The sequence below is a fragment of the Rhinatrema bivittatum genome, chromosome 3 (assembly GCF_901001135.1).
Source record: "Rhinatrema bivittatum chromosome 3, aRhiBiv1.1, whole genome shotgun sequence".
Lineage (NCBI taxonomy): Eukaryota > Metazoa > Chordata > Amphibia > Gymnophiona > Rhinatrematidae > Rhinatrema > Rhinatrema bivittatum.
This window is the reverse complement of record NC_042617.1, coordinates 452,098,297-452,116,474: the sequence shown is the minus strand read 5'-3', so window position 1 is coordinate 452,116,474 and position 18,178 is coordinate 452,098,297. Positions and strand designations below refer to the sequence as shown.

At 39.4% G+C, this 18,178-nt stretch overlaps 1 protein-coding gene across 10 annotated transcripts in view; it reads left to right on the top strand.

The window, feature by feature from the left end:
• The window catches only part of ROCK2 (Rho associated coiled-coil containing protein kinase 2), a 442,704-nt gene that overhangs the window by 312,390 nt on the left and 112,136 nt on the right, over positions 1 to 18,178 (top strand). For all 10 annotated transcript variants that reach the window (XR_003855695.1, XM_029595904.1, XM_029595908.1 and 7 more), the window contains 4 exons: positions 4,842 to 5,002; positions 13,118 to 13,302; positions 13,431 to 13,500; positions 16,766 to 16,869. Coding sequence is in view for 9 of the 10 variants with exons in the window: in XM_029595904.1 (XP_029451764.1) it covers positions 4,842 to 5,002; positions 13,118 to 13,302; positions 13,431 to 13,500; positions 16,766 to 16,869 (520 nt within the window). In the remaining variant the exon portion in view is untranslated. The remainder of the gene's footprint in view (positions 1 to 4,841; positions 5,003 to 13,117; positions 13,303 to 13,430; positions 13,501 to 16,765; positions 16,870 to 18,178) is intronic.

The window sequence follows — 18,178 nt, the reverse complement described above, 5'->3', positions numbered from 1 at the left end:
CAGAACGCCACCTAGAAGGAATCGTGGCCTCCCACATTGCAGGAGTAGACAACGTACAGGAGGATTTCCTGAGTGGACAATAGCTGGATCCCAGGGAGTGGAAGTTGTTCCTGGAGGCGTGGGACCACATTTGTGCCAGATGGGGAACTCCCCGACTAGATCTCATGGCTACGTGAGTCAATGCAAAGACTGTGAGGTTTCTTAGTCACAAAAAGGAGGTCGGTGCAGTGGGGCCTTAGTATATCCGTGGCCGTGGCCGTGTTTTCCCCTTGGCCGCTCATAGGGCATGTGTTACAGTGCATAGAAGCACATCCAGGGTTGGTGGTGCTGGTGGTGCCGGAGTGGCTGCGGCATCCATGGTTCACGGATCTAGTCCATCTGGCGGTGGACAATCCTCTACAGCTGTCTTATCTGCGGGGTTTGCTTTGCCAAGGTCCCATATTTTCTGATCTGGAGGATCACTTTTGTCTTGTGGCCTGGCTTTTGAGAAGCGGCATTTGCACATGAAGGGATATTCAGAACCAGTGATTGCTACCCTTCCGCTAGACAGCCAGCTATCTCCCTGGCTTATATCAGGGTTTGGAAGTTGTTTGAGGCCTGGTGTACACAGCAATGTTTGGATCCTCTGTTAGTGTCCGTTCCACACATTTTGTCTTTCCTGCAGCAGGGTTTATTCAAGGGTCTGGCTTACAGTTCACTGCCGGTCCAGGTTTCGACCCTGCGCTGCCTTTGAGGCAGGGTCCAGATTAAGCCTTTGTATTCTCATCTGGAGGATGTTTGTTTTTTGAAAGGGGTGAAACATTTAAAGCCTTTAGTTAGAAAAGTCTGCCCGGAGTGGAATCTCAATTTAGTATTGCGGGCTTTCTATGAGGCTCCTTTTGAGCCTTTACATCGAGCCACCCTGAAGGACCTTACATTGAAGACTGTCTTTCTAGTGGCCATTTGCTCCACCTGACGAATTTCGGAGCTTCAGGCCTTTTCATGTCATGACCCTTTGTAGCGGATTTCCAATGACAATGTGTTCTTGCCTTTCTTTTTGCCTAAAGTGGTTTCTGCCTTTCATGGTAATCAGCTGGTGGAATTGCTAGGCTTCCCGGAGTGGGCTCGGGATCCCACGACGGGCAGGGACCATCATCTCCTTGATGTTCGTCGCACATTGTTGAGTTACTTGAAGATCACTAATTCTTTCCGATGGTCAGATCACTTTTTTGTGGTGTTCCATTGAGCGAAGAAAGGGGAAAGGGCGTCAAAGGCTACATTGGCCCGCTGGTTAAAAGACACAATTTCTTCAGCCTATATTTGCAAGGGCAGTACTGTCCCAATTAGCCTTAAAGCACATTCCATGCGGGCACAAACAACCTCTTGGGTGGAATGCCAGTTACCTTCTCCCCAGGAGATATGTAGGGCAGCCATCTGGTCCTCACTCCATACCTTTACCAGGCATTATCACCTGGATGTGCGCACTCCGGATTTAATGAACTTTGGGGAAAGTGTTCTTCAAGCGAGTGTAGGTGAGCTTTGTTACATTCCACTGGTCTGGAATGATTTGGGTATGTCCAGGAAAGGAAAATTGGTTCTTACCTGCTAATTTTCATTCCTGTAATACCACAGATCATTCCAGAGGCCCAACCCGGTATTGCCAAAAGATTGATTCCTGGCTGAGTTTCTAATGCCTTCTGCAAAAAGAAAAAAGAAAAATTTCTCAGTTGAGAATTTTAATCTGGTTGAGTTCCACAGTTGGCAGGATTTATGGATTTGGCAAAGAAGCCATTCAGTTCGGGGAAATCCAGCCCTAGGTTCTAGTTTGCTCTGGTGTAAGGGAGAGATATTTTCTTTTGGCTTGGGTACAGGTTAATACTGAGGGACTGCAGGTGACACTCTCAATTATGTAGCAGTGCCTCAAGGTTTTGTTCTCTGCCTCTATCTGCTGGTAGGCCTGCATAAACCTACTGGTCTGGAATGATCTGTGGTATTACAGGAACGAAAATTAGGTAAAAACCAATGTTCCTTTCCCCAGTGGAACATTGCCTGATGGCAGAGGGTTTCTAAGAAACTGGCTTGTGATATTTGACCTTAGTTTTCTTCTTTTCCCTTCTTCCTTCTTACTAAACTCTCTTTCTTACCCCTTTCGCCAGTTGAGCTGTTTCATATCCAATCAATAAAATTAAAAAAAATGTTTCCTTTTTAATGTGGTGGAGACTTAGCATTTCAGCTGGACAGTGGGACCTGGTGAGTTTTGCCTGCAGTTACTCTTGATTTCTGAGGGAGGCTACAGTGGTTCAGGGAAAGTGTGGGAAGAGAGAGTCTGCGATGCAAGTGGAATGCACTGGGTCATTTTGGGGGTGGGGGCCATGCTGCAAGAACTGTGCTGACCTTCTGGAGAGAGGGCATAGGAGAGAAGTGCTGCCAGTGGGTGAATCAGTTCAGAAGGGCTGTCAGGACAAGCCATTTCCGCTGGTGGGATTTTTACCATGATTGTTTTGGTAGCCATTTTGAAACTGTGGGAAGGGGAGCTCCTTAGAATCTGGGCCTCCACCGCTCTTTCCCACAGATTTTGCCACTGTGGTAGGTCTTTCTGAGGTTTCAGGTGCTAGAGTTCTCGGCACATTTGGACTGTTCCTTTTGGATAGGAACAAGTCTCAACTCATTATACTCGTAGAACTTTTAAAATGCCTTCTGAAGGCTTTCTGCATGGGTTAGTTTCCCAGTGGAGAAAAAAAAAGGTCAAAAAGGAGAGAACATGATAATATGGAAGATGAGGATTTCTCCAGGTCGGATATTTCCCTGTTGGATTTCAAGGGCCCTAAAGATAGAAATGGGGGAGCTGGAAGAGGGGAGTACTCTCTTATAGAGGAAGGTGAATTCCCCATGGTCAAGCTTATTCATAAGGAAGAGCTCCCTTCTTTGATTTTGCAATCCTTGAAGGTTTTACATATTACAGAAGAAAAGGTTGCTGAGGACCCCATTATGGTGGATTTAAGGAAACCGCCCAATGCTTTTCTGCTCCATCATTCAATTAGGGAATTTATTTCAGTCAAATGGGCCTCTCCACAAATGAATTTCAAGGACAATAAGGCTTTGGCCAAGCTTTATGCTTTAAATGAACAGGAAAGGGAGAATCTTAGAGCTTCTAAGTAGATGCACTTGTTTGTGTTGTTACCAGGAGGACAACTATCCCAGTAGAAAGGGATGTTTCTCTCAAAGATGTGCAGAATAGAAAAATTGAATCTGTATCTAGGCAAGCATTTGAGGCGACTGGCATGGCTTTAAAGCAACTGTTTGCAACAGCATCGTGGCAAGGACTAATCTGCACTAAATGCAGCTTATCCAGGAAAGTTGCTTAGAAGACATAGAGTCAGTTCTGGAGGAGGCTTCTCAGATAGAGCCGGGTTCAGCTTTTTAGCAGACATATCCTATGATTTGGTTTTCCTCTATTGTAGCAGTGCAACGCTTATTTTGGCTGTGTAATTGGTTAGCTGATTCTATTTTTCTCAGTTGGTCAGAAAAACTTTTGTTTGGAAAAGTTTGTAAAATCTCTGGGTGAGTCTAAGACTCTGTAATTGCCAGAAGATAAGCCCAAGGGGGCTACCAGATCCACCTCCACTAGAAGTCAGTATCATGATTCAAGGCATGGTAAATCATTTAGGACTACAGGAGGTTAGCGGTCTTGGCCTTATGGTAGTTTCCATTCCTTTTGTTCCAATAAAAGAGGAGGTGGTAAAGATGAAGGTGCTACCAATTCTGCAGGTTCCCAAAATGCACAATGAAAGTGCTCAGGCCCAGTCTTTTTCTAAGTATTATTGGCTTGGCATCCTGGCCAGAGGGGAGGCAGTCTTTGACACTAGCTTCCTGAAGACAGGGTTGGCAGTCCCACCTGTAACAGGGATATCTTGGGTACTTTCCAGGCATCTGGACTGGTCTGGCTGGATGACAAGGAAAATGGAATTTTCTCTTACCTGATAATTTACTGTCCTTGTATCTCTCCAAACCAGTCTAGAACCCTTCCTGGCTGCCTTTGATTTTTATTCTGATTCTGGAAGGAGATAGGTTATTTCTGGCTATCGCTGGGAAGTCAGAGAGTTTGTCAGGAAGGGCAGAACCATGGAATTCTTTGTTCAAGTGAGTGATCTGTTTTGGATTTCTCCCACAAAGTTCCCTTTTTATTTGTTATATTTCTTCTTGTTGGTTCCTCAGAAGCAACCAATTTTTTTTTTTAGTTAATTGTAAAGAATACTGGCAAGCTGAGCACAGCACGGGCCCTTATAATGTGTGATGTCAGTTCCCGTTGCTCTCTGTCTTCTACTGGTTGGGAGCATAACCTAGGCATCTGGACTGGTCTGAAATTATCAAGTAAAAGCAAATTTTTCCTCAGACAAGGAACAATGCAAAACTGCATTTTTTCTTCCCACTTTGGTAGCCACTGATATTTTACAAGATTGTGAAGTTTTCTTTGACCTAAAATCCATGATCTGACTTATTTATAATCTTTATTGCTATTGACCATAACTCAATCCACCATCCATGAAGCCTTATGATAATCAGGCAATATGAAAATATGATTAGCTTAAAATATTTGCTAAAACAAAAATACAGAGAAATTGATCTGTATTAGGAAAATGTCCACAGAGTTTAGCACAGCAGTTACCATCAAGTTGAATTACAGGATTTCTGACATTTTCATGACACACAGGGCTGGATATACTGAAGAGCTTTTCTCATTTTCTGGGTGTTTGATAAGTTAGTATTCCTTTTGCACCTGTGAAATTTATCTAACCTCCTGAATATGAACATTCTTTGTTGATCTAGCAAAAAATGATAATTCAAAATCTGTTATTCCACAGATATGGAGAAGAAGCTACATGAGGAAAGAATTTCTAAGCAGAGAGTAGAAAACAACCTGTTGGAAGCTGAGAAGCAGCGATCTATGTTGGACTGTGATCTCAAACAGGCACATCAGAAAATAGATGAACTGCTTAAGCGGAAAGAGAAGCTCAATGAAGATGTAAGCACTAATACTGGCATTACCACTGCAAGTGTATGGCACATGAACACATTTATTCTAATATTATGCATGGAATTTTACAAAGAGCAGGTCACATAGAGTAGTGTTACAAAGTAGTATAGTAAATGAAGGCAGAAAAAGATCAAGGTCTGTCCAGTTAAGATTCTTCCACATTGATTAGAAAAGTATATAATAACTCTTAGGCAACCCAACACCAGTTCCCCTTTTCCCATCTCTATTATTTTTTTAACCTGATCCTTCAACTTTTTTCCTACCACTGCTATCCATACGAATCCCAAGAATGCCCAAAATCTGTTAATATACTGGTCTTCACCACCTCTGCTATTGCAGCATGTTTTTCTGTGGAGGTGATGGTATGTACCGCATTATGCATGGTGAATGCAGATAGGTCAGTACAAGGAAGAACTGAATGTGTAACAGAAATCATTAGTTAATGGTGCTCAATACACCATGATGAAGAACCTTTCAGCATTCAGCTGACTTACAGCCTAATTTACTAAGGTGTTTTTTTTTCTACATTCTCTATCTGTGGGAGTAAAGCTTAGTAAGGCCTTTACATTGCTAACAGTTGAGGATTACAAGATTTGTAGGTGCCAATGTCACCTATAAACCTTATAATTTTGCATTGTTAGCACTTGTAAGGCAACTTGTAGTTCTCTATTGTTAGCACTTATAGGACATTTTATTCAGTTGAGAGTTGTCTGGACTGCCAAAAGAATTGACCACATTGGACACTTATGCTAACAGTTTCATCATCGTTGCTGTAGTACATGTCCTGTTTCATGTTTAAGGTAATTGAATGTTTATCATATCCCCCTACTACCTTACCTCTAGGATATGCTTATTGCAGATGATACAAAATTATTCAGAGTAGTTAAATCACAAGTGGATTGTGACACATTGTAGGAGGACCTTGCAAGACTGGAAGATTTAGGCATCCAAAGGGCAGATGAAATTTAATGTGGACAAGTGGAAGGTGTTGCATATAGGAGGGAAAAATAATCCTTGCTGTAGTTACACAATGTTAGGTTCCATATTAGGAGCTATTATCCAGGAAAAAGATCTAGGCATCATAGTGGATAATACTTTAAAATCGTCGGCTCAGTGTGCTGCAGCAGTCAAAAAAGCAAACAGAATGTTAGGAATTATTAGGAAGGGAATGGTTAATAAACAGAAAATATCATAATGCCTCTATCGCTCCATGGTGAGACTGCACCTTGAATTCTGTGTACAATTCTGGTCACCGCATCTCAAAAAAGATATAATTGCGATGGAGAAGGTACAGAGAAGGGCAACCAAAATGATAAAGGGGATGGAACAGCTCCCCTATGAGGAAAGGCTGAAGAGGTTAGGGTTGTCAGCTTGGAGAAGAGATGGCTGAAGGGGGATATGATAGAGGTCTTTAAGATCATGAGAGGTGTAGAACGGGTAGATGTGAATCAGTAATTTACTCTTTCGGATAATAGAAGGACTAGGGGGCATTCCATGAAGTTATCAAGTAGCACATTTAAGACTAATCAGAGAAAACGTTCTTTTTCACTCAACACACAATAAAGCTCTGGAATTTGTTGCCAGAGGATGTGGTTAGTGCAGTTAGTGTAGCTGGGTTCAAAAAGGGTTTGGATAAGTTCTTGGAGGAGAAGTCCATTAACTGCTATTAATCAAGTTTACTTAGGGAATAGCCACTGCTATTAATTGCATCAGTAGCATGGGATCTTCTTAGTGTTTGGGTAATTGCCAGATTCTTGTGGCCTGGTTTGGCCTCTGTTGGAAACAGGATGCTGGGTTTGATGGACCCTTGGTCTGACCCAGCATGGCATGTTCTTATGTTCTTATGTAAATTTCATTATTTTTTAATGTTTTGCTGTATTGTATTTGTAAAAATATCTTGTTTGGAGATTTGTCACAGTTTTGGATGCGTTACAAATCTTGTTACGTTCATATTGAAAATACAGTTTTATGTGATCAAAGGGTATTACTTATTTTTACTGACAAAGACTTTGCCAGCAGGATTTAATAAATCTAAGTTTGCAGCAGTTTGTTACATTCTGAATAAATGTATTAATTTTGAGGTCGTATCATGCGGTGAATGGAGAAGGATGCATTTCTTTGCTGAGCTGGGTGCCATCCCCTCACATCTGCCTCATTTTTCACATTTTGGGGCATTTGAAACATCATAGTGACTTATTAATGATGGGATTCCCTTTTAGCACTTATAACTTGTCTAGGAAGGTGATATGAGAACTCGAACAATTAAAAAAAAAAAAAAAGGAAGAAACAGGGAAAGCCATTAGATCCTAAGATGGCTGACAGCGGCGATGACACCGACTCAGCTGTGTTAACCAAGGCAACTATCACTGAATTAACATCTGCAGTGGTGTTAGTCCTGGACCCAATTTAATAAGTTGTATTAAGATATAGCAGAATTAGAAAAGTTACAGAGAAGGACGACCAAAATGATAAAGGGGGTGGAACATTTTCCCAATGAGGAAAGGCTAAAGAGATTAGGGCAAAGATTAGGGTGAAAACTAGGGTGAAGAGACGGCTGAGTGGGAGATATATTAAAGATCCATAAAATAACGAATGGAGTGGAACGAGTAAATACTCGGTTATTTACATTTTCAAACAGTATAAAGACTAGGGGACATGCAAATAGGAGAAAATATGTTTTTTTATTTAATGCATAATTAAATTCTGGAATTTGTTGCTGGAGGATGTGATAAATACTATTGGTGTAGTTTGGTTTGAATAAGTTCCTGAAAGAACTGGGTTAAGCAGCATGAGTTAAGCAGCATGGAAACTGTCAGCCTTTTTTGGATCCTGTCAGGTACTTGTGACCTGGATTGGCCATTGTTGGAAAATAGGATACCAGAGCTTTATTGACCTTTGGTCTGACCTAGTATGGCAAAATCGTATGTTTTTATAAGTGTCTGGCCTCTTTTGATAAATGAGTATCATAAATGGAGCAAAGGATTTCAGACCTGCATGATGAGATGCACACACGTTGATAGGGCTGGTGAAACTGTTGAAACATGAAGAAAAGATTGAAGATCTTGATTACAGATCTTGGAGAAATATTTTGTGCTTCGCTGGAATCAGGGAAAGTGTTGTGGAGCCCACACTTCAGGGGTTTCTCAAATCATGGATCTCCTTGAACTTGCTGGAGATTTGAGCAAACAAATAGGCTGGCCCAAGGGGTGCCATGGAAAAATGAACATGGGGCCGATGCAATAAAGTGTGCTCAGCCTAGCGCACAGGTTTACACATGGATGGACACACATTTTGGATGTGCTAAACTAGCACCTGATGCAATAAAGAGATTAGCGCGTCCAAACAAAGGCATAGTCGATAGCACCCATCATGTGTAAATTTCATTGAAATGAAGCTATTAGCTATTACCCCCCGATGCAGAAAATCGCTGGGGGCCTAATGCATGCTTTTTAACGTGGTAAATTTAACTCCAGCCCTGGACGTGACGTAAAGACATTCTGCGAGTAAAAATACAGTCTTCTGTGGTTCCTCCTACTTAGTACGTTGTGACATTTACATTTACTGCTTGCAGTGTTGCAAAATAAGTGATTGTTGGCCTGATTTAAAATGTAATAAAATTCTTCTGGACATACAATTTAGACACTCATAGCAAGGGGCGCTTAGCTATGGGTGTCTTCAGCAACCTCAGCAAAATCGGCCAGAAGCAGCGGGATGAAAATGGACACTCGTAGTGAGCGCCAGATGCATTTCAGCGCTAGGGACATACAATTCTCCCCTAGTGCATCCTTTTTTACGCAACCCCTCATTTAAATACTGCATCGTATGCCCAGGGAATGTGGCCGTATTTGATATAGGAAAATGTGAGCTCAATACAAACGCCCGTTTTCAACACGCATCTTATTACATCGGCCCCCATGTGTGGTGATTGCACTTGTGCTCAATTTCCCCAAACAAAACAACTAATCTGCAAGCATTAAGAAGAGAAAACATCTATGTTTTGCCAGAAAAGAATGCTAGTTTTCCAAGATTACTCAGTGAAAGTATTAGCAAAGAGACCTGAGTTTTTACCTGTCTGTGCTAAGCTGCACAGTTCGAATGTTCAAAGCTGTTTGCTTTATCCAGCCAAGCTATGAGTTAGTTATGAGGACTCTGTTAAATGGTTTCACACACTGGCAGAGACTCAAGCCTTTATTAAGCAGCTGGAGCAGGAGGCTGTAGCGTCTTCCAAAACTTGAGCTGTGATGCAGATCTTTTTTAAGGGGTCTGGGCTTTTCACCCATGGCTTCACAACTATGAAGAGAGTTATACCGAGGAGGTGTGGATATGAGTGCATAAAAGCAAACCTTTTTTCAATCTTTTTTTCTGATGCACTGTTTGGTTGAACCTGGGCTTGGAAGAGAACAGCTGTTTTTGTTTCCCAGTTCTTGGCTTTGCTTGTTGGCTTGTTCTTGATGATGTGAGGTTTTACTATATTTCTCTAGGGCTAGTGCCCGTGGATTTTCACGGAATATAACCTCTCAGCACACTTCTAGTTGATGCATAGCTATTTTCTGAAAGCTTCAATGTCTATTTTTTGGAACTGGCATGTTGACTTGGGGTTCAAAATCGTGGAAGTGGAAGGATGACAAGAAGGATGAGGAATAGAGGATATAGGCTGGGAGGTTATTGGGTGTGTTATGGGGGAGGGGGTTGTAAGGGGGGTTTGGGGAGAGGTTTGTTGCTTCTTTGCAATAAATGGGTGGTTATTATGAAGGGAGGTGACTGTTTAGGGGAGCCGTTGTGGAATGAGGAAGAGACCTAGGCTGGGGAGAGAAATGGAGGGGTCTTGATCTGTTCATTTTTTTTTTTTAACATTAGTGTCTGGTGTTTATGGCTACAAGATTCTATAATGGGCAATAAAGATTTAAGAGTGTATTCTTGGAATGTTGAGGGCATCTATTCTCTGGTTAAGTGTCAAAAGATAAAGCCTGAAAAAAACAGAATGTGGGTATTGCAATGCTGAAGGAAACATAGCTTAATGATGTAGAACCTAAAAAGCTGAGAAGGTGGTGGGTAGGGGAGAGATGGTATGCTACTGCCAATGTAAAAAAAAAAAAAGCTGATGTGATTTTCATTCATAAATTTGTATCATTACTGGTCCAAAATGTTACTCAGGACATTGGTGTGAGGTTTTTGATATTGGAGGCAGGGCTGCTTGGGAACCCTATATTTTTATGTAATATGTATGCCCCAAATAACCATGAGCATTCTATTTTTGGGGGTATGATGAGATTGCTAATTCACAGAGTCATTCTTTATTGTGCAATGTGCTAGTATTGCGTGCAGTACTGGCCACATTATGGCGGTATTATTAAAATTAGGGGAAGGGGGAGGAGTGAGGGCGGGGTTTGGGCGGAATTAGCTCCCGGCAGTGCTGCGGGCAATAATGTTTTTCACATTATCGCCAGCAGAACCGCAGGAAATAACTACACCTTTTCCCGTGGTGCTATGGAGGGTGATAGTGTGTGGTGTGGGTGAAACTGCACTGCTGCGATTCAGCTAGCTGCCAACTATCACCCCTCGCCCCTTTTTTTTTCCACAAAACATTCTGCTATAAATATAGCAGAATGATGAATTTAGGGATTAGTTTTGTAGTACTCCCATTATAATGGAAAAGGATTATAATTGTATGTATGACCCCGCATTAGAGAAAACAACCTCCATGTGGTGTGATAGAATTAGCAAAACTAAGGATATTTCCTACATGTATAAATATTTAAATCTTTTAGATTCATGAAGAAAGTTACATCTTGTGAAAAAGATTTCACACATCTGTCCTGAGCTCACACCATCTTCACTGGAATTAATTGTATTTTGGTTTCCAGATGTTGTTTTTCTAAAGTGAATGCAAATGATATTGGGACTATAGATATTTCTGATCATGCTCCTGTGTGGGTTATTTTAGATTGGTATGGAGATATGCCAGGAATGATTCTTGGAAATTTTACTTCTTATTTAGCCAAAGAAAACACGCTCCATGAATATTTATGTACTAAATGGTCACTCTTTTTAGAGAATAACAGGGCCGCCTTGGATACTCCAGTCGTTTTTTGGGAAATGGTGAAAGCTATTATGAGAGGAGAAATTATTGCATTTACCGCTAAAAGGAAGGAGGACATGGATAAGAGATTATATAGGCTGTAGAGAAATTGATAGGGACAAGAAGTTTTTAGTGCATAAGAACACAGTTGAAAATAGACGTTTCTTGTAACACAGGTTGCCTTGAATGATCTCATATACCAGAGCCAAGAAATCTGTTATATTATCATTATAATTTGGATAAATTTGGGAACAAATTTGGGAACTATTAGCATCGTTTGTTAAAACTTGGACAGGATCTAAGTATTTTGCAATCCTAAAAAATAAGGCAGGGAAAAATTATAACACTAATAAGGATATGACAAAAATGTTTCTTGAGTTTTATAACATTTCCAAAAACTCAGATTGTTGTGCACATACTTTATTTCTAGATGGAGTGAAAATGCCTCAAATAACCCTGGATCAGTTAAATAGACTTAAATGCCCCTTTGACTACATAGAAGATCTGCTTGGGTATTTTGCAGGCAAAACTGTTCAAAGCACGTGGTCCATGTGGGCTTGGTGCACAGTTCTGTACGATAATGCTAGTCAGTCACCCCTTGTATGAAATCTTTATATGAGGCAGTGGTAGATAAGGGGTCCTTCTCATCTGTTATGGATACGGCATTGATAAATCATATGCAAACAAAGAAGGGATCCCACTCTACCAGAATCAAATTAGACCTATTTTGTTGTTGAATTTTGACGTAAAGTTAAAAGCAAAAGTTAAGGTGGATTTGTTGGCACTGATCCTACCTATTTTGATAATGGAACAGCGGGTGGGTTTTGTGCGGCACTGTTAGTTACTAACCTAAGAACCGCTCTGGCCACAATAAAGGCAGCTAGGAACTTAGGTTTGTTTTCTCTCTTGGTAAGCTGTGATGCCAAAAAGACTTTCCTCAGAGCAGAATGGAACTAGCCGTTCCATTTGTTAGGCTGGTTCAGTATCCCTGGCTACTTTCTGCAGGTAGTAAGGTGGTTATATGCCAGTTCTAGATCAGCAGTTTTGGTGGGGAAGTGTTGAAGGAATTTAACTTGAGGAGAGGCACTAGACAGGGAGGCCTGCTTTCTCCTCTTGTTTTTCTTGTCTTAGAACCATTGTTGTGGAGGGTTCAGTTGGGTGAGGAGATAGAGGGAATTTCTTGGTGGGGGAGATGGGTCTTCATTTTTCAAATTGCAACCTTTGCTGTTGATATCTTAGTTTAGCTGACCAGTCCTAGGAGATCACTCCCTTGTTTGATAAAGACTATTGAATAATTTGAGAAATTTTCAGGTCTTAAATTGAACTTGGACAAATCTGAAACAATGGCTATTTCAAGGCAATCTGAGCAGTTATGGGAGGGAGAGTTTCTTTAAAGTGAATCAATGGGGCCTTTACTTATCTAGGGGTTCAGCACCTGATAACCTCCCCCCACCCCAAATGATAGATCTTTAATGTTAAGCCTCTCATGAATGTTTCTAAGGCTAAATTAGAGCTGTGGAAGTTATTGCCCCATCACTGGCTGGAAAGATTAATCTTTATAAAATGGTTTTGTTTCCAAAATGGTTATGTGTTCTTCAGTTGTTGTCATACAGTTATTAAAAGAGGACATTAGGATTATGGATAGATTGGTCTTTAAGTTTATATGGCATGGTATTCGACCTATAATCCCTTTGCATCAGTTAAAAAAAAAAAAAAAAAGCTGGGTCCGGTTCACCTGACTTGGGACTGTTTAATGCAGCCAGCATAGCTAGAATCTTAAGACTGGCTTTATTACACTTCTTTTTATATGGATATAGCAGCTTTAGGGAGACTTATTAGTGGGGTGGGGATGGGCTTTGACAATTTTTTTTTTTTAATATTTCAGCTTGTTTGGGAAGAAAATTGTTCAATATTTTCATGCTGGTTCTGTATTGTTGGCCTGAGGAGCATAAGGAACATTGCACTTCAGGATTGTTGTGTGTTCCTAATAAAAAAGTTAAAATCTAAATGTATTCATTTTTTAGGTTAAAAACTTAACATTGAAAATAGAGCAGGAAACACAGAAGCGCTGCCTCACACAGAATGACCTGAAGATGCAAGTGCAGCAAGTGAACACGTTGAAAATGTCTGAAAAACAATTGAAACAAGAGGTTAACCATCTCACAGAAATCAAGCTTAGCTTGGAAAAGCAAAACAGTGAGCTGCGCAAGTAAGTTTTTCCCTTCAGAGTCACTTTATCTATTTTTTTTTTGGTAGATTGTAATACCTTTTATTAGACTAATGTAAGTCTGTATGTCTTTGAGAATGTGTTTTCATAAGTTTTGTTTGCCCATGCAGAGAACGTCAGGATGCCGATGGACAAATGAAAGAGCTTCAGGATCAGCTTGAAACAGAACAGTATTTTTCAGTATGTATTACTTTCTTTTATTTTAACAAGACCATGTTCACTAATTCCTTTTTTCCTTTTCTCATGCTGAAGTTACAACTATAGAATATTGAAAAGAAATGTGTTGAGCCCTCTAAAACAGGAGCATACCCCTAGTAATTTTCTATAAGTCACATGAAATCTAGCATGCAGTTATTGCAGTGTAAGGATTATTGTCCTATATCCCTATTGTACTTAAGGAGAAGTGCTATATTTTGAGGGGATTCCAATGCAAATTGAGCTGGAAAAATTGAGTTTTTTGGGTGTCTTTAATTTACATAATGTCAGGGTTCCACTACATGTTGTCTGTGAGGATTGTATTAATGGAGTGTCTGCTTTGGCTTGGGAGCAAAAAATCAATGTTCCAATGCATTGCCATAGTCATACCCTTGATTTAATGTTTGTTAATCACTTGTAGAGTCCTGTTGGATCTTAGGATTACACTTGTGAGGTTATCCCATGGTCAGACCATAGCTTAACCAAGGGCTAGTTTATATTTTCCTACTACATCAGGTTCTGGCTTTGCTAGGTCTTGTGCTTGTCCCAAGCTCAAACATGTGGATATAAAATCTCTTTTTACCATGTTCCTTCCTAATTTAACCCATCATGTCTATATTTGTCATCACTTCCACTGTAACTTGATGGCAGGAAACATGGACACATTGGATTCCCATGCACCAATTAAATCTAATAGTAAGGTCCATACTTCCTTTGCCAGAAGTAATAAAAAGGCTTAAGTGCCTGTTGAAATGAGCAGAGCACCGCTGGCATAAATCTCTCTCCTTGGCACATAAGCTTTTGTATTTGATTCCACTTGCTGATTCTAGATCTCTGGTTGAGAGGTTCAAAAACCATTATTTTGCATCTCAACTTATCTCATTACTTAACTGTCCTCAAGAATTATTTTACATTATAGTGACTGACTAGTAAGGATTCATCTGCTCTTGCCATTGCTTATCCTTTGTTATGATGCTTTTATCATTTATTTTCTGACAAAATTGAGGATATTTATGCTTAGTTCCCAAATAGTATTTTACCAAATACATCGCCAATTGACCCTGACTTGGAAATCTGGGATCAGGATTTTTTTTTTTTTTGTTTTGTTTCTGCTGATGAAGTTTGTGGACCCATTTCCTCTTTAAATAATATGATGTGCCCTACTGATGTATATCTTCACTGGTATGAAAACTGAGATCTGATCTAAGTGCTTTTCTGACTGAGTTGATTAATTGCTCCTTGTCAGAGGGGTTCTTGCCAGTTATACTAAGACAAACTTCCGTTCATCTTCTTAAGAAACTGTCACCCATAATACTACTCTAGATCCATCTGTTATTAATCATTATCACCCAATTTCATCTCTTCTTTTACTCACTAAGTAGATAGAGAAAAAGTGATCCTGAAACTGCTCCAAGGTTTTTTGGAAACTCATCATGACCTGCACTAATTTCAGTTCAGCTTTCAGCCTTCTTATAACACAGAAACCCTTTTGTTATCCACTATGGATGTTTTTTGCAGAAGGTTTGATGCTGGAACAAGGTTTATAGTTCTTCTGGCCATCTCTGTTTTTGATACTTTGGTTCGCAATATACTTCTACTCTGTTTGAGTAGCTTTGGTCTTTCTGCTAGTGTTTTACAATGGTTTTCTTCCTTTCTATCAAATTGGACATAATACATATAGCCATGGGAGATTCTCTGTCCTCTCCAGTTCCAATAGTAACTGGTGTTCCACTGGGCTCAGCTCTTTCCACATTATCTTTCAATATTTACATTTCACCTCTTTGCAAATTGCTGGCTAGTTTGGATGTTGGGTGCCATCTATATGCAGATGATATCCAGTATTATGTGTCCCTGTACCATGCTCTACCTGTTTGACGATGCTTTTATGAGAGTGCCCTAGTGTTTGCAGTCAGTTAAGGAGTGGCTTTCTGTTAATAAGCTTGTCTAAACATTGCAAAAACAGAAAATTTAATTTTAGGCCACTTTCTTCTTGCAGATGTCCCACAATCATTTTCTTTTGATAATTGTCATATCCCAGTTTCAAAAGTACATAACTTCCATTCTGCTCCTTCCATGTGCCTCCAGGTTAAAAATGTAAAAAAAAATTTAAAAAAATGCTTTTTTAAACTGTACTTGTTACATCTTAAACCATTTCTACCTCCTGACGACTTTATGACAGTGCTACAAACCGTAGTCCTTTCTTATTTGGATTATGCCAGTTTGGTTTGTTTGTTTCCATTGACCATTATAAACCGTATAGAATGCAGCAGCTAGAATATTAACATCTCCTATTCTTGCTTCTCTTTACTGGTTGATCCTTTTAAGCTCGCATTAAATTCAGAATTCTAATATTGATTCATAAAGCCCTTAGTAGTGATTTAGCAGCCTTTTGTTACTACTTTTAAAACAATGTACAAACCACCACGTTCTCTACAATCTGTTGGAAAGAATTTTATGGATGTCCCTTCATTGAGAGTGGCTCACCTGGCAGAAACTATGAATAGGGTTTTTACTGTTGCAGGCCCTACTTGGTGGAACCTGCTTCCCAACAGCTTAAGTTCTGAAATAAACGTATCTAACTTAAAAAAAAGAAAGAAAATTGAAAGTGCAGCTGTTTACTCAGTCCTTGTAATTGCAGAGATGTGATGTGACCCCCCCCTCCCCCTTCTATTTCATGACATTGCTGAAGTTAGGAGGACCACAAAGCATGTGTGGAGAAACCTGGGTTTGACTGTGGCTCATTTCTGTTTTTTATGTTTGTAAGATTTTTTTTTTATGCATGCTTTTTATGTTCTCCCTCTTATCTGCTGACTTTTACTGCTGTTGTAATCCACCTAGCACTTTTTCTGTTATAGATGGAATAGAAATTCTTTTAAGTAAATAAAATTAACACTTGATTCTGCGAAATATAAATGATTGATTCAATAAATAAATACTATACATGTAGACATTGTTGGCCTCACCCCATGTCTTTTGGGATTCTCTTTGAAAACTCTACATATTTAGTATGAAGATTGAGTTGAGTATAATTCTGAAGTTAAACTGAGCACTTTTTTTCTTTTGTGCAATTACAGTTTTGAATGTGGGATCCAATACATAATTTTCTTTCAAGTATATGCTAACTCCATACTATTTTGCTTGTAATCAGTCTCATTTTATTTTCTTATGTTCAAATTTTGCTTGCTTTCCACTAAAATTGGATATTGTGTGTGGTATGGCACTGTATGAATATTTATTTTTTTATTGGTAGACTCTGTATAAGACTCAAGTTCGAGAACTTAAAGAGGAAGGTGAAGAGAGGGCCAAGATTTGCAAAGAAATGCAACAGAAGATCCAAGAGTTGCAAGATGAGAGGCAAGAGCTTTTTTATTTGAATTAAAAGTATATGAATTACAAATTGTAGATTTTTTCATAATAAGGAAATTTATTTTTTTAGCTTGTGAAGTTGTTTATATTTAAGCCATAAATCATGGCTTACTGAACCCTTCCTATAGGTCTTGCTGTCTTTCAATCCTGGGATTCCCTCCTGCAGCATCAACAAACCCTACCAGTTAGATGAGCAGAAGCCAGGACTGGGAATCAGAGCTGGGTCTTCTGCATGATTTGGTTATGTCCAGCTCAATGTATACATTTTGTAGACTACAGAGTAGAGGAGATGATACCAGGTCTATTTATTTATTATTTTTAAATTATTTATTAGTCGCATGCTCCAAAGATCATAGTGATTAACAGAATTACATTCATAATTCAAGCATAAACGTAAATAATATAGTGTACATAAAAATACAATAAAAAATAATGACATATCCATCATTTCCCTTTTCAGTTTGCAGCATTGACCTTTCACCTGTTCATAGCTTTCCTGGTTGCTTCATTGATTTTCTGCTAACATATATTCACTGTATGCTTATTTAAATAGTCAGGATTTTAGATTTTTAAAAAAACATTTTACATCATTTATCATACGGATTGACTGAGGCAAGGTGTTCCACAGAATAGGACTAGCAACTGATACAGCCCTCCCACATACTTCTCCTAGGTGTGCCTGTTGGATCATAGGGACAACTAACAAACATTGGTTTGCTGATCTTAGATAACCACTCATTAATATCATGTTTTGTGATAAACTATAGAACCAGAAATTCAATAAACAAGATTCTTGAACAGGCAAGTGTACATTCCAACATAATATACAAAAGCTAAAGGGTTCTTTCTGAATAAGTCACTTTACAAGGAACAGCTACAGGACAGCACTGAACTGATGTCCCAAAATGTTAAAAGTTGTACTACCAGAAACCTAGAACATGACAATGTTGGTTCCTTTAAATGGTCTACCACAAAACAGTCCACTACCAAAACAATGGTACAAAATATGAACATGATATTTCAGAGGGTCCATAATTAAGTAGGCAGATGCCTGATCATGTTTGTTTTTTTTTTGTTTTTTTTTGAAGGATAAGCACATACCATTTTCATCATAGGCTGAAACATTGATAACAATAGAAATTGTTTGCATCTCTTCTGTTTCTGAAAATGAAAAACAATGAAGTTTGGATAACCAAAGATTGTTACCAGCATCTGGGGAGATCTGATGGTTACTTCAAGCTGCTTGTGATATTGATCTAATGAAATTAATATCTCTACAAGAGATTTCTCGTTGGGA